General features: G+C 32.7%; 2 protein-coding genes and 1 long non-coding RNA gene across 5 annotated transcripts; 1 reads left to right on the top strand and 2 right to left on the bottom strand.

Moving 5' to 3' along the window:
• Positions 1 to 1,839: 1,839 nt before the first annotated feature.
• LOC107023578 (superoxide dismutase [Fe], chloroplastic) lies at positions 1,840 to 4,439 on the bottom strand. Of its 2 annotated transcripts, none has more exons than XM_015224310.2 (9): positions 4,196 to 4,439; positions 4,076 to 4,119; positions 3,907 to 3,987; positions 2,969 to 3,157; positions 2,652 to 2,823; positions 2,491 to 2,564; positions 2,355 to 2,381; positions 2,205 to 2,228; positions 1,840 to 2,103 (listed from the first exon to the last, which is right to left on the bottom strand). In XM_015224310.2, exons 1-9 carry the CDS (start codon positions 4,248 to 4,250, stop codon positions 2,014 to 2,016), a joined length of 756 nt encoding a protein of 251 aa, XP_015079796.1. In that variant the 5' UTR covers positions 4,251 to 4,439; the 3' UTR covers positions 1,840 to 2,013. The 2 variants fall into 2 exon arrangements, with proteins under 2 accessions (XP_015079796.1, XP_015079797.1); XM_015224311.2 differs by having other exon boundaries at positions 3,907 to 3,981.
• Positions 4,440 to 5,350: 911 nt separating this feature from the next.
• On the top strand, positions 5,351 to 6,021 carry LOC107022905. The gene is made up of 2 exons (XR_001457153.2): positions 5,351 to 5,576; positions 5,658 to 6,021. It is a non-coding gene; the product is annotated as an uncharacterized LOC107022905 (long non-coding RNA).
• LOC114077534 lies at positions 6,003 to 8,305 on the bottom strand. 2 transcript variants are annotated; one of them, XM_027917557.1, is made up of 5 exons: positions 8,020 to 8,305; positions 7,013 to 7,927; positions 6,543 to 6,931; positions 6,398 to 6,506; positions 6,003 to 6,324 (listed from the first exon to the last, which is right to left on the bottom strand). In XM_027917557.1, exons 1-5 carry the CDS (start codon positions 8,164 to 8,166, stop codon positions 6,130 to 6,132), a joined length of 1,755 nt encoding a protein of 584 aa, XP_027773358.1. In that variant the 5' UTR covers positions 8,167 to 8,305; the 3' UTR covers positions 6,003 to 6,129. The 2 variants fall into 2 exon arrangements, with proteins under 2 accessions (XP_027773358.1, XP_027773357.1); XM_027917556.1 differs by having other exon boundaries at positions 6,398 to 6,931.
• Positions 8,306 to 12,000: the final 3,695 nt, after the last annotated feature.

Raw genomic sequence — 12,000 nt, 5'->3', positions numbered from 1 at the left:
TAGGGGGGCTGGCCAGGGGGGAGGTAGGAGTTTAAAAATAAAAATTTGAAGTTGAAAAAATTATTAAAAAGCAAAATTAATTTTTTGGGGAGGGGGCTGGGGGGAGGGTGGTCAGGGATCGGGTGAAAAAATAAAACTTTGAAATTGAAAATATTTTTATTTTTTTAAAAATTGATGTTTTTCCCCCCAAAAAATATAATTTTGAAATTGGAAGAGAACTTTGGAAAATGTTTTCCTTAATTTTTGAAGGAAAATCATTTTCCTTAATTTTGAGGAAAATGAGTTGATTTGAAAAAACATTTTTCAAACTTTTTTCCCAACCAAACATAAGAAAATTGAAAAACATTTTCCTTCGTACCAAACAAACTCTAAATTTTAATGGAATCACCCCCAAAATATGAATCCTAAGAAGACTTATTATATGCATATCTCAGTGACAACATTAGTTGAAATGATGACTGTATGAAATATTAATAAGCAATAAGTGATACAAATATTTTCATCTTAGCATGGAATCCTTCAGCCTCCATTATCACTTCTAACTTGTCTTTAATTTACTCAAAGTATGAGAAATAACCAAAACAATGGGCTTCTCTACAATAGTTCATTGCCTTTGTGCTATTTCATTATGGTACTACAAGTTTGTAGTACACACTCTCTTCTATGCAGTATACTTTAAACAACCCTATTAATTAAAAAATATCTCTTTTTTTAAAAAAAAAAACAAAATTTGTAAGTAGTGTATTAATGATAATAGAAATATTCTTTTTCACTATCTAATAAGTAGTATAAGAATAAGAAATATATATTTTAAAAAGAAAGAGTGGTTTCTTGGTCATATAATTGTTTTGAAGAACTCATTATCAATATCAATATACACAAACGATCGCGAATACAGTCATGTGATTATACAATTGCCACAAGGTCAATTTACATTAGAATAAAATTTTCTGTAAAAAATTCGTTTTTTTTTAATCGTCAAGACCTGTGAATTTTCAAACCATAAAGTGAATGAATGGCTGTGGTTTATCTTCTATAATTATAAGTGAAATATTATTAGTTTCTTTAGAGTCAAAAATAAATTATGTGAAATGAATAAACATATTTTCTATTTGTATTTTGGTTTATCCTGTCCTTCAATATTTTAATCCAAAGATACTCTTATTATTACTTAATGGATTTATATATATATATATATATATATACACACCACTCTTTTCCTAGAAATATTTTTTATTACCAAATGTTTATCCTACTTTAATTTGGAAAAAAATTGAAAGTATTAATATCTTTCTTGTTTTATTATAATTAATTTTTTCATTATCTAAATGAAAATCGACGATGAATTCACTATAATCTTATATATATGACATATGTTATTCGTTAAAAGAGTACATTAAGTTTATTCTATTTTAATTGATAAAATGATATTAAGAATAAGAAAAAATATTTCCTATTCTTTTATTATTTAAAATAATTAAAAAAAAAACAAGAATAAATTCCTTAAAAGTAATATTTTTATTAGAAACAAGATATGTTTAAAAGGAAAAAAAGAATTATTAGAAGAAAGGCAATCTTGATCCATTTAGTAACAATAGTGCAAGGACTCTTCTGGACATAAATGTCATACTAGTTTTAAGTATACACAAATGACATTTTTGTTGACGAACAGAAGAGACACGGGCTATAGATAAATTTTTTAAGCTTGTGGCCTGCACACGATAGAAACATACTTGAAAATGATATTCATGTTTGATATTACTCCCTTGGTCTTAAATTATTATAGTGTTTTAAAATAATTTTTTTATCACATAATTCATGACTAATGTTATGATATTATTAGAGAATCAAAGTGCAATAAATTCCTTTACTCAAACTTCTGCATCATTTATTTTTCCTGTCCATCAACTACATAAACAACATCAACATGATGTCTCATTGACAAAAAACATTCTGCCTCAAATATGTACGCAGTGTACATTATATTTGTCTCTTCACCCTTTCTATTGTAGCTCAAGCTGTTGCTGCTTTAAGCCTACAACTGACTGCTTCCCATGACACCAACTTCTCCATAAAGATAGATATGTAGTCAGGTCGCCGATTCTACAAGCAAAAAGATAGTACTTCTACCATTAAGAGACTTCGACGAAACATTTTATACATGAAAGAAAGTATTTTAAGTAGTTTCATCAGGTTAGGCTTACCTGAAAGTCCAGATAGTAAGCATGCTGCAGTATCAAACACAAAAAGTAAAAGAATAAGACTTGGCTTACTCAATCAATTTTTGTTCCGAAAGAAGAGAGGGAAAAAAAAAATGAATTCAGTCAGATTCATAACAAGTGTGTTCTGCTTACCTCCCAAACGTCGATGGTGAGGAGTGGCTGCAATGGAAACCACAGTTGTGAGATTTCTATTACGGTATAAACTTCTATGCTATGCAAGATGAAATCCCATGAATATATGAAATAGAGAAGCATGTGTTTTACTCACTGTGTAGCCCAAAACAAGAGGATTTTCAGCATTAGGTGTTTTCACCAGAGCAAGCTTTTTGTCTTCAGGTTTGTCTACAAAGGAACAAACGAATCATTTTTCAATCATTTTGCTTAATTTTAACGAAACGTTTGAACAGAACAAGGCGAAAACTTTCTCACATGCAAGCCAGGCCCATCCGGAGCCAAATTGTGTTGCTGCAGCTGCCTTAAATTCTTTAACAAATGTATCATAGGAACCAAAGTCTCTATTTATTAGTTCTAATAATTCACCGGATGGCTCTCCTCCTCCGTTGGGCTTCATAGATTCCCAGAAGAACTGATGATTCCAGGCCTGAAATGCGAAAGAACTCAGCACTACACAGAACAAAATAGCTAAAAGTGCATAAAACCATGAGATGACAATTCACTGAGATAACATAAAAACACGTATTAGTAACATTATGACAGCAAAAACAATCAAACGTTAAGTACTTCACCTGAGCAGCATTGTTGAATGCTGGAAGGGGAGCACCATTATTATATGTAACAAGTATTATATCTTCTAGTGTCTTTCCATCTAATTCTGTTCCATCAATTTGCTTGTTTAAGTTGTCGACATACGCCCTGTGATGCTTCCCCCAGTGGAACTCAAATGTTTTATTACTCATATGAGGCTCCAAAGCATCCTATAACATATTCAGAGTTCAAATTAAATATAAAAAAGAAAAGAGTTTGAGGGAGAAAAAGGACTCTTGGGAGTTTACATTAGACTAATTAATTTGCAGAATTTTCCATCCTTCTACAAATCATATACTAATAATTAACAATGACATGATTATTTCAAGACAAAAGACTAATTATAACTACAATAACTACTACTGCTACGCTTCAAATTTCAATCCCTAACTATTCAAGAGTCGATTATTATATCAATTTGGGAAAATGTATAAGTACCCTCAACCTATGCCCGAAATTTCAGAGACACATTTATATCATTCTACGTCTTTAAGTCCTATTATCCATGAACTTATTTTATATAAATAATTTTCTACCCATTTTCGATCTACGTGACATTAACTTGAAAAAAATGTCAATACGCGCTGGATCCACAAGATAGTGCCACATAGGCTGAAAATGGGTAAAATATTATTTTATAAATAAGATAGAGATAATAGAAACTTATTATAGTATAAGTATGTATATGAGATTGACATAGGTTGAGATACTTATATATTTTCCCTATCAATTTTTATATCCAATATTTATTTAACTGTTAAAACAATTGAGTAAAAACACAATAATATCAAAAAAATACTAGGTAATTATTTCCATCTATCTTATTCTTGCTAGATAGAGTTATTGAGGCGAGACCCGACAGGTATCCATAAAATTAGTAGAGGTGCGCTCGGACTAAAAAATACATATAAAAAATTACCATTGGATAAGGAGGAGGGTTGAGATCAAATTTAGCTGTTATTGTAGCAGAGCCAGCTTTTCTTCCAAATTGTTTCTGCAACTAATACATAAAAGTCAGAAGAAAGCTACAACAGACAGTGATACCTAATTGAGAACATAAAAATAATAAAAAAGAAGACATAAAATACCTTTTGGGTTCTCCATTGTAAGCTCTTAGATGATCCATTCAATCCTGTAATATTATTCAAAAATGGTAATATTGTGTCCCAAAATGAAATAAAAAAACTAGTAAAGTAAAAAAACGAAACCTTGAGGAGGAAGAAAAGCAGATGTGAGTGAATTAGCAGAGGGAGTGGCGGCCATGAGTTATCCTTATGATTTGTGTAAAAAGGGTTACAGAAAGTTGGAGAAATAAGCATAGTGTGGACTCTTGTAGACCTTTTGTTGATGTAATTGTTGGCTGTTTACATAGTGACTGCGACTGCTATTTCATTCTGGTACTACCAAGTGTGTAGTACACACTCTATTCGATGTAGTACATGACTTTAACCAATCCTATTAGAGAGAGAATATTTAGAGTTAATTAATTTTTTTTATATAGAAAATATTTGAAATTGTTAATTTATATCCTTGTTATAAGGTCAATTTTAATAACGAAGGATAGAATAAAATTTTCTTTTTAATTGTCAAAATCTGTAAATATTCATGAATGGCTATGTTTTCCTTCTTAAAATTATAGCAAGTCAAATAGAATTATACGTTTGTTAAGGACAAGTGTACTAAACAAAATAAGTAATGGAGTGGATGCTTTTCAGAAACTGAAGAGACACGCGATATATGGTCCCTGTATAATTTTTAAGATTGTGGCCTGCACGATCTCCCTGCGTATACCGGTGGCGAAACTAGAATTTTAAAGCTGTAGGTGTTTTAAAAATGATAGAATCAAATATATAAAAAAGCTCACTGCATATATATTGGTGAATTTAGAATTTTAAAGTTGCAGGTGATTTAAAAATAGCGAAATCAAAATATAAAAATAATATAAAAATGACAAACAAAGACATATTAACAATAAAATTCGAAATCAAACTTATCAATACAAAAAAAATCTTAAGCACCTGCTAAAGAGTCAATTGGTCCACCCGATGTATATGTACCACAAGAACAACATTAAAAATAGGCCAAATACATACACAGGTCCCTAAAGTTGTTCCCGATTTTCCCCCAGGTACCTCAACTAACCAAGATTCCTATTAAATCCTTTAACCCCCTATAATTTGATCCTTTTAAATATTTTTGGCTGATGTGGAGCCAAAAGTGATCTCACGTCCTGTAAGCGCGTGCAGACGCTTTAAAAGTGCTGATGTGGATCTTCAACCACCCACCAACGATCTTCTTCCCCCTTTAACCCTAATTTCTCCCATTCTTCCATTATTTCTCCTCTTTTGTTTCTCTTCATCCCTTATTTCTCCTCTTTTGTTTCTCTTCATCATTATTTCTCCTCTTATATCTCTTTTTCATTGATTTCTTCTTAATCATTAAGTTCCAATGTCGAATTTATCTTCTTCATCGATTTCTTCTTCTTCAACTGCGAAGGTACTATGTCAATGTGGGAACGTTGTGGAAATGAAGACCTCATGGACGCAATCCAATCCTGGACGTAGGTTCCTTTGTTGCAAAACTTCAAAGGTAAATCAAATTCATTTTTTTTGTCCAATATAGTAAAGAATCACCTTATTTATAATTCAATTTTTTTCTTTAATTTTGTAGGCACGAGGTGGATGTGGATATTTTCGATGGTATGATGATGAAATGCCTGCTCAAGCTAGGAGGGTGATATGGGGTTTGTTGAAAAGAGTCAAAACATATGAATTGGAGAGGAATCGATCAAGAAAAGTATGGATAATATGCATCATCGTAGGGGTGATATTGGCTACTTGGATTTGTGTAACAAAATAATCTTAGTTGATTCATTTGTCTTCTATTAGATTCCTTCATAAAAGTATGTATGGTAGATTCTAGTGTTCTTTATGGGCAATTTAGATCGATTTTTCTATTGTAAATGCCTTGTGTTTTTATTGTAATGATTTAATTGAAGGAATGAAGATAATTTGTGCCTCAAAAGCAGTAAAAATTGATCATTCATGCCATTAATTTGCTCTAGTGAGCTCCAAGTTTCAAAGCAGTCAATACAAATTTCTGCTGCTAATTACACAACGAAAAAGTGACTAGTCTACATAAATTAGGCATTCTTTGGTGAACTAGATGTTCCACGCTTGTTTTTCCTTGACTGAGTGATACGTTGCAACTGTGAACCAGTGACAGCATCTCCACCATTCCACTTGAGTCCTCGAGGCTTATAACCAATATCAATATTTGTTGGAGATGCATCCTTATAAACTCTCGAATTGATAACTTTTTCTCCTGAAGTACCAGGCTGCATGGAAATATCTTAAAATGAGACTTTATATAGTAGAGTAAGAAATGAACAAAATTATGTATACACTTACATTAAAGGTTTGACTACCACTTGCATTTGTATAGATGCCAAATCCTATAGTCTTGGTCCTTTTTTGTCTTCCTGTTGATATTGAAGCTTCCACAGCCCTTGGTTGATCAGGTTGCTGACTTGATACACCTCCAATGTTGAAAACACTGCCTCTTCCAATTTCACTGGCAGTGCCAGTACCTCTCCCAGTGCCTCTACCAGTTCCTCTGTCAGTACCTCTCCCAGTGCCTCTCCCAGTGCCTCTGCATGTGCCTCTGCTTTTAGCAGGTTGTTGCTCTCTTCTAACAGCTGAAGAATCAAAACACATAGAACTGCCTTGATGATTGAATACTGGTGGCTGACTTGAGCTTGATGGTCTACTAAAAAGTGGTGGCTGACTTGAGCTTGATGGTTGGCTAAAAAGTGGTGGCTGGCTTGAGCTTGATGGTTGGCTAGACAATGGTGGCTGGCTTGAGCTTGATGGTTGGCTAGACAGTGATGGTTGGCTTAAGCTTGGTTTCCTGTTTGGGTAGCCTCCAGGTTGTCCCATTTCAGCCTATTAATACAGTAATAATAATTGATTATTGTAAATAATTGAAGCTTATTGTAAATGTATTAGAAGAGAATAATAACTTACCAATGTTGGACAAGATTTTTTGTTGTGGCCTACTTGATGACACAGTGAACATGTCATTTTTACTCCTCTTTTGGATAACTTTCCATACTTTTTTCTAGGCTCATTCTTTGCCTTTCTTCTGCACTTTGGTGGCCTACCAGGCATGACTTTTGGTTCAGGAGGTTCAATCACTACACCACTAGTGTGAGGCCACATTTTCATGTTTGGTATTGGCTGTAGAAAATGATTATAAGCCTTCAAAAAAGTCTCTTTCCTATACCAATGTACCACTTCATGTTCAGGTTCTATGCCTTTGTGCTGATATGCAAGCACAACATGTTGACATGGTATGCCCCTCAATTGCCATGTTCTACATGTACATGTCTTCTTTCTTATATCAACAATATGTCTGTATTGACCATCTAAGATTTCATACCCAATATCACCATTGAATCTAACTTCACAAAATCTAGCAAGATCTTTGTTCTCTTCTAGTACTAGTCTAGCCATAGGAGAGATATCTGAGATCCAAGTTTCAGCAAATTGCCTCATTGCAATATTTCTGTCCATTATCTTGTGCCTAATCTCCTCTAGCATAGTTATGATAGCCTTATGTCTAGCAACTAGTATCCAAGAATTAAAAGTTTCACACATATTATTTTCAACAATGTCACACTTAGAATGCTCTTTAAAATATGCTTTGCACCAAGTAGTTTTTTCATAATGCAACAAGTCCTCACAAATTTTATTACCTAATTTGTTGAGTTTATCCATCTCATCTTCAAATTTCACTTCAAAACTTGACTTAGCACATCTCCAGAACTGTTTCCTTCTTTCTTCACCACTCCATAATTGATGCCAGTTGGACCAGATATGTCTAGCACACCTTCTCTGCTCACTATCTGGTAGCAACTCACATAAAGCTGGTACAAGGCCCTATGTAAGCAGTTGTAGCACAAACATTAAAAAGTATTAGCAACACAAGAAAAAAAATAATAGAACAAGATACAATGCAAAAACCATCTAACCTTCTGCATATCTGACATAACAGTCAGTCCATGTCCTGTGCCTAAGTTCAGATCTTCTATCAAGTACTTTAGAAAAAAACCTCCAACTATGTTTTGTCTCTGTGTCAACAACAGCCCATGCGATTGGAAACATCTGTTGATTTCCATTTCTACCAACAGCAACCAACAATTCTCCCTTGCAAGAACCCTTCAGAAAACATCCATCAAAACCAATAATTTTTCTGCATCCTTCCAACCACCCCCTCTTCAATGCATCAAAGCAAACATAGAAGTAAACAAACAAAGTTTTTCCTGGCTGAGACTCTCTATCTGTCCTCACCCAACAGGAAGTACCAGGATTAGTATGTTTAATCATGTCTGCATAATCACACAATCTTGAAAATTCCATCTTCCAATCACCTAAGAACTCCTTGATAATCCTCTTTTTTGCCCTATGACAAACAGTTCTTCCAACATATAACCCAAATTTTTTTCTCACCAATTCCTGAATTTCCCATAATCTTATATATGGTTGACAGGTTATTTCATCCTTGAACTTTTCTGCAACAAACTTAGATGTACACAACTTGTTCTTGGTCGATTGAGGACATACATGCACAGGATAATAATTTTTGACAACAAAATCACCAGAATCTTTATCTATACTAGCAAACAGCAACCATTTACATTTCTTGTCCTCACATTTAACTCTAACTCTTTTTTTGTCATTAGGCTTCAATTTTAACCTAGTTTTATATTGACAAGAATAGTCTGCAACAGCTTTTCTAAATTGTTCAGCACTTTCAAACACCATACCAAGCTCAAAAATTGCTACAACACAATCAGGATCAAATGCTACCTTTTTACTTTTTCTTCTTCTTGGTAAATCAACACCCTTCACAAATTCTGAATCCAATTCATCCCTACTGTCTTCACTGTCCAATTCTGAGCTATCTATATATTGCTCATCACCCCCTAGTCTTCCAGTGTATCTAGCAGCCTTATTCCTTCCTATGTCTTCAAAGCCTCTATCAACACCAGCTGTTCCAAGCTTTATTTCCTCAGTTTGAGTAGGTTTTTTCTTTTTCACTTTGTTTCTCCTTTCATTTCTAAGAGATCTTAATTCTTCATCAACCTCAGAGTCATCCACATCAGGAATAGCATCCTCTTGAGAGTCATCACTACTTTCTTCATTTGATTCAGTCCATTCCACATCTAGATCTGATATATCTCCTGGCTCAACTTCCACATTAACATTTTCAGATTCAGCCTCATGATTCAACCCTTCACTTGCAGTCACATTTATATCTTCTAAGTCTTCTTCAACGACAGACCCACAAAGCAAACCTGTTGTGACCACTTCTACATCATCCACCACATGCTTTACATAAATGTCTAAAAAGTCACCATCTTTTAGGTCTTTGATGAGATTTACTAATGTTAAATCAGTGTCCACCTCAATAAAGCCATTTTTTGTGGGGTCTTTAACACAGAACCCACCAACAGTAATATACCCCAATTGTTTAGTGTAAAAAAGTAACTCGATTATTGAGAAGTGGTCCTTGTCGATATTAACATATTCCACCTCGGCTTCCCCTTTATAAGTAATTCCAGTTTTGTCCTGAATAAACTTACCACCATGATGAAAACGAGTTATAATAATGGCGTCCATAAGATTCCCTGAAACAAGGCTCCAAATTTTTCTGACAGTTATGAACAATAAAAACCAAAAAACCCTAACTTTATCTAGATATTAACAACAACAACCACATTGATACTAAAACCCAGTATATATCAATAAAAAACACAGGATAAACACATATATTAAAAACACACAACCACAACAACATGCTCGTCACTTACCTCACACTCGTCAACTCGAAAATCGCGAATGAACTCCAAAATCGTCTGCAATCTTCGATGATTCCTTCAACAAAACACTTGAAATCACTTTAAAATGTAAGAATTTCAGCTGTAAAAGTAATTGAAAAGGAGAGATTCTTAGGGTTTTCTCGTTTAGAAACGGGTTAAAAGTGATTTGGGGGAAAATTGATTTTTAGGTTTGATGACATAATATGTGGCACTGACGTGTAATTTGGTTGGAGTGTATTGGTCAAAATTTCCACGTGGGGAAGGTTCATCTCACGCGCCTAATTACCAAAAATAATTTATTGAAATTTGGCTCCACATCAGCCAAAAATATTTAAAAGGATCAAATTATAGGGGGTTAAATGATTTAATAGGAATCTTGGTTAGTTGAGGTACCTGGGGGAAAAGCGCGAACAACTTTAGGGACCTGCATATGTATTTGGCCTTAAAAATAACATGGTAGTTTCTATAAATTATTATTTTGAATTATTTATTATTTTAGAAGTTAAGAACAAGAGTAATTCTTTAGAAGTAATTATTTTGAAGACTATAAAACACTCTTATGAGATGGCAATATATGGACCGTCATTATGTTCCAACTCAACTTTCCTCATATGATACCTTCCCATTAATTGACGGCTATCAGCTCTTCTCCATTTCGTTTCTTTCCATTTTTTTCAAAGTTTTTATTTGGATTAGTAACATATGTTATAGGTTAAAATAAATAATTAAAATTTAATTTTTTAAAGTAATTTTTAATCATGATTTAATTAATAAATATATGATATATCAAGTATTCAAAATTATTATAATCTCACAATCTTAACAACATATTATTTTGTTCATAAATATAGGTAAAAAAAGTTTTCTTCTTATTATTTCTTTTTACGTAGGATCTTTTTTTTATATATGATTTTTTTTTATCTAACTAGAAGAATAATTAACTGAATAGAAGTATGGAAAAGATTACAACAAAATATTATATAAAATAATAAAAAAAAAGATCCTACGAAAAAAATAACAGGAAGAAAACTTTTTTACATAAATAATGCTAAGATTATAATAATTTTGATGCTTGATATATAATATATTTTTATTAATTAAATCATGACTAGAGGTTTACTTTGAAAAATTAAATCTTAATTATTTATTTTAAACTATAACATGATTAATCTAAATAGAAACTTGAGAAAAATGGAGAGAAGAGAAATAGAGAAGAGCCGGATCCAAATAATATGAGCTTTGGCACCTCATTTGAGTTTAAGAAATATTTTAACTTGATATTTTCGTTGATCATCCATGCGAATTCACTCCATGAATTTGGAGGACCCACACGGATGGTTTCGTATGTCTAAGCATTCACTAATCTCGTATCAAATTATGTACATATATTTATATAAAAATTTAAGTGAATGATATAATATTAAACAGTGAGCACTGGGACAATAAGCAGTTGCTTGGTGTAGTGATTGTTTGTGGATGTTTAAAGTTGTACATTATATCTTTCGCATTCATTTTTTAGATTCTGGAGATCAACTTTTCTTGATACACTCGCAACCTTAAATTCCTAGATATGCCATTGCGATATAAAATATGTAGCCTTCCGTGATATCACATAACTTAAGTTATTTTGGTTACCGTTTATTGGACTATTCAGTGGAGTAGTTAGAAACTAGATATACGTACATGCCAAGACAATTACTATCATGTGTTACTACATGCATATATTATCTACAAAATTGTTACAAATATATTATACTTTTAACAATTTAATTTATTTGAAATCATCAAACTTATAAGGTTATTGATAAACACGAGAAACAAAATTATTTAACGGGAAATAAAAACACATCTTTTCCAAAGATTTTCACTATTTATCCAGACCGCAGTTTTGTTCACTCCCTTCATCTCAGGACTGTGAATAGTAGATTCAATGATAGTGTGATGACATTTCTTCCCCAATGTCAAAAGTTGGCCACAACACTCGTCCACATCGGTGGGCTTACCATTATCGAAGATCTTGTTGAATATGATCACCCCACAATCATCTGAAATATTTTGCAAACATTTCTTCACTTCCGCGTGAAATTCAGAGTCTGACTCAGGTGATAATGTTGGTTTATAGTCAGGATT

Source organism: Solanum pennellii, chromosome 6 (assembly GCF_001406875.1).
Source record: "Solanum pennellii chromosome 6, SPENNV200".
Taxonomy (NCBI): domain Eukaryota; kingdom Viridiplantae; phylum Streptophyta; class Magnoliopsida; order Solanales; family Solanaceae; genus Solanum; species Solanum pennellii.
The sequence above is the reverse complement of the archived record's forward strand: the minus strand, read 5'-3'. Positions and strand labels throughout refer to the sequence as shown.

Excerpts from the sequence above, each read along its gene's own strand:
- LOC107023578 (XM_015224310.2), bottom strand. The coding sequence starts at position 4,250 with ATGGCCGCCACTCCCTCTGCTAATTCACTCACATCTGCTTTTCTTCCT. Across the intron at positions 2,565-2,651 it reads CGGATGGGCCTGGCTTGCAT|ACAAACCTGAAGACAAAAAG; the intron begins GTGAGAAAGTTT and ends GTTCCTTTGTAG. Across the intron at positions 2,229-2,354 it reads TCACCATCGACGTTTGGGAG|CATGCTTACTATCTGGACTT; the intron begins GTAAGCAGAACA and ends TTGATACTGCAG.
- LOC114077534 (XM_027917556.1), bottom strand. The coding sequence starts at position 8,166 with ATGGAAATCAACAGATGTTTCCAATCGCATGGGCTGTTGTTGACACAG. Across the intron at positions 7,928-8,019 it reads TTATGTCAGATATGCAGAAG|GGCCTTGTACCAGCTTTATG; the intron begins GTTAGATGGTTT and ends CTGCTTACATAG. Across the intron at positions 6,932-7,012 it reads AAAAATCTTGTCCAACATTG|GCTGAAATGGGACAACCTGG; the intron begins GTAAGTTATTAT and ends CTGTATTAATAG.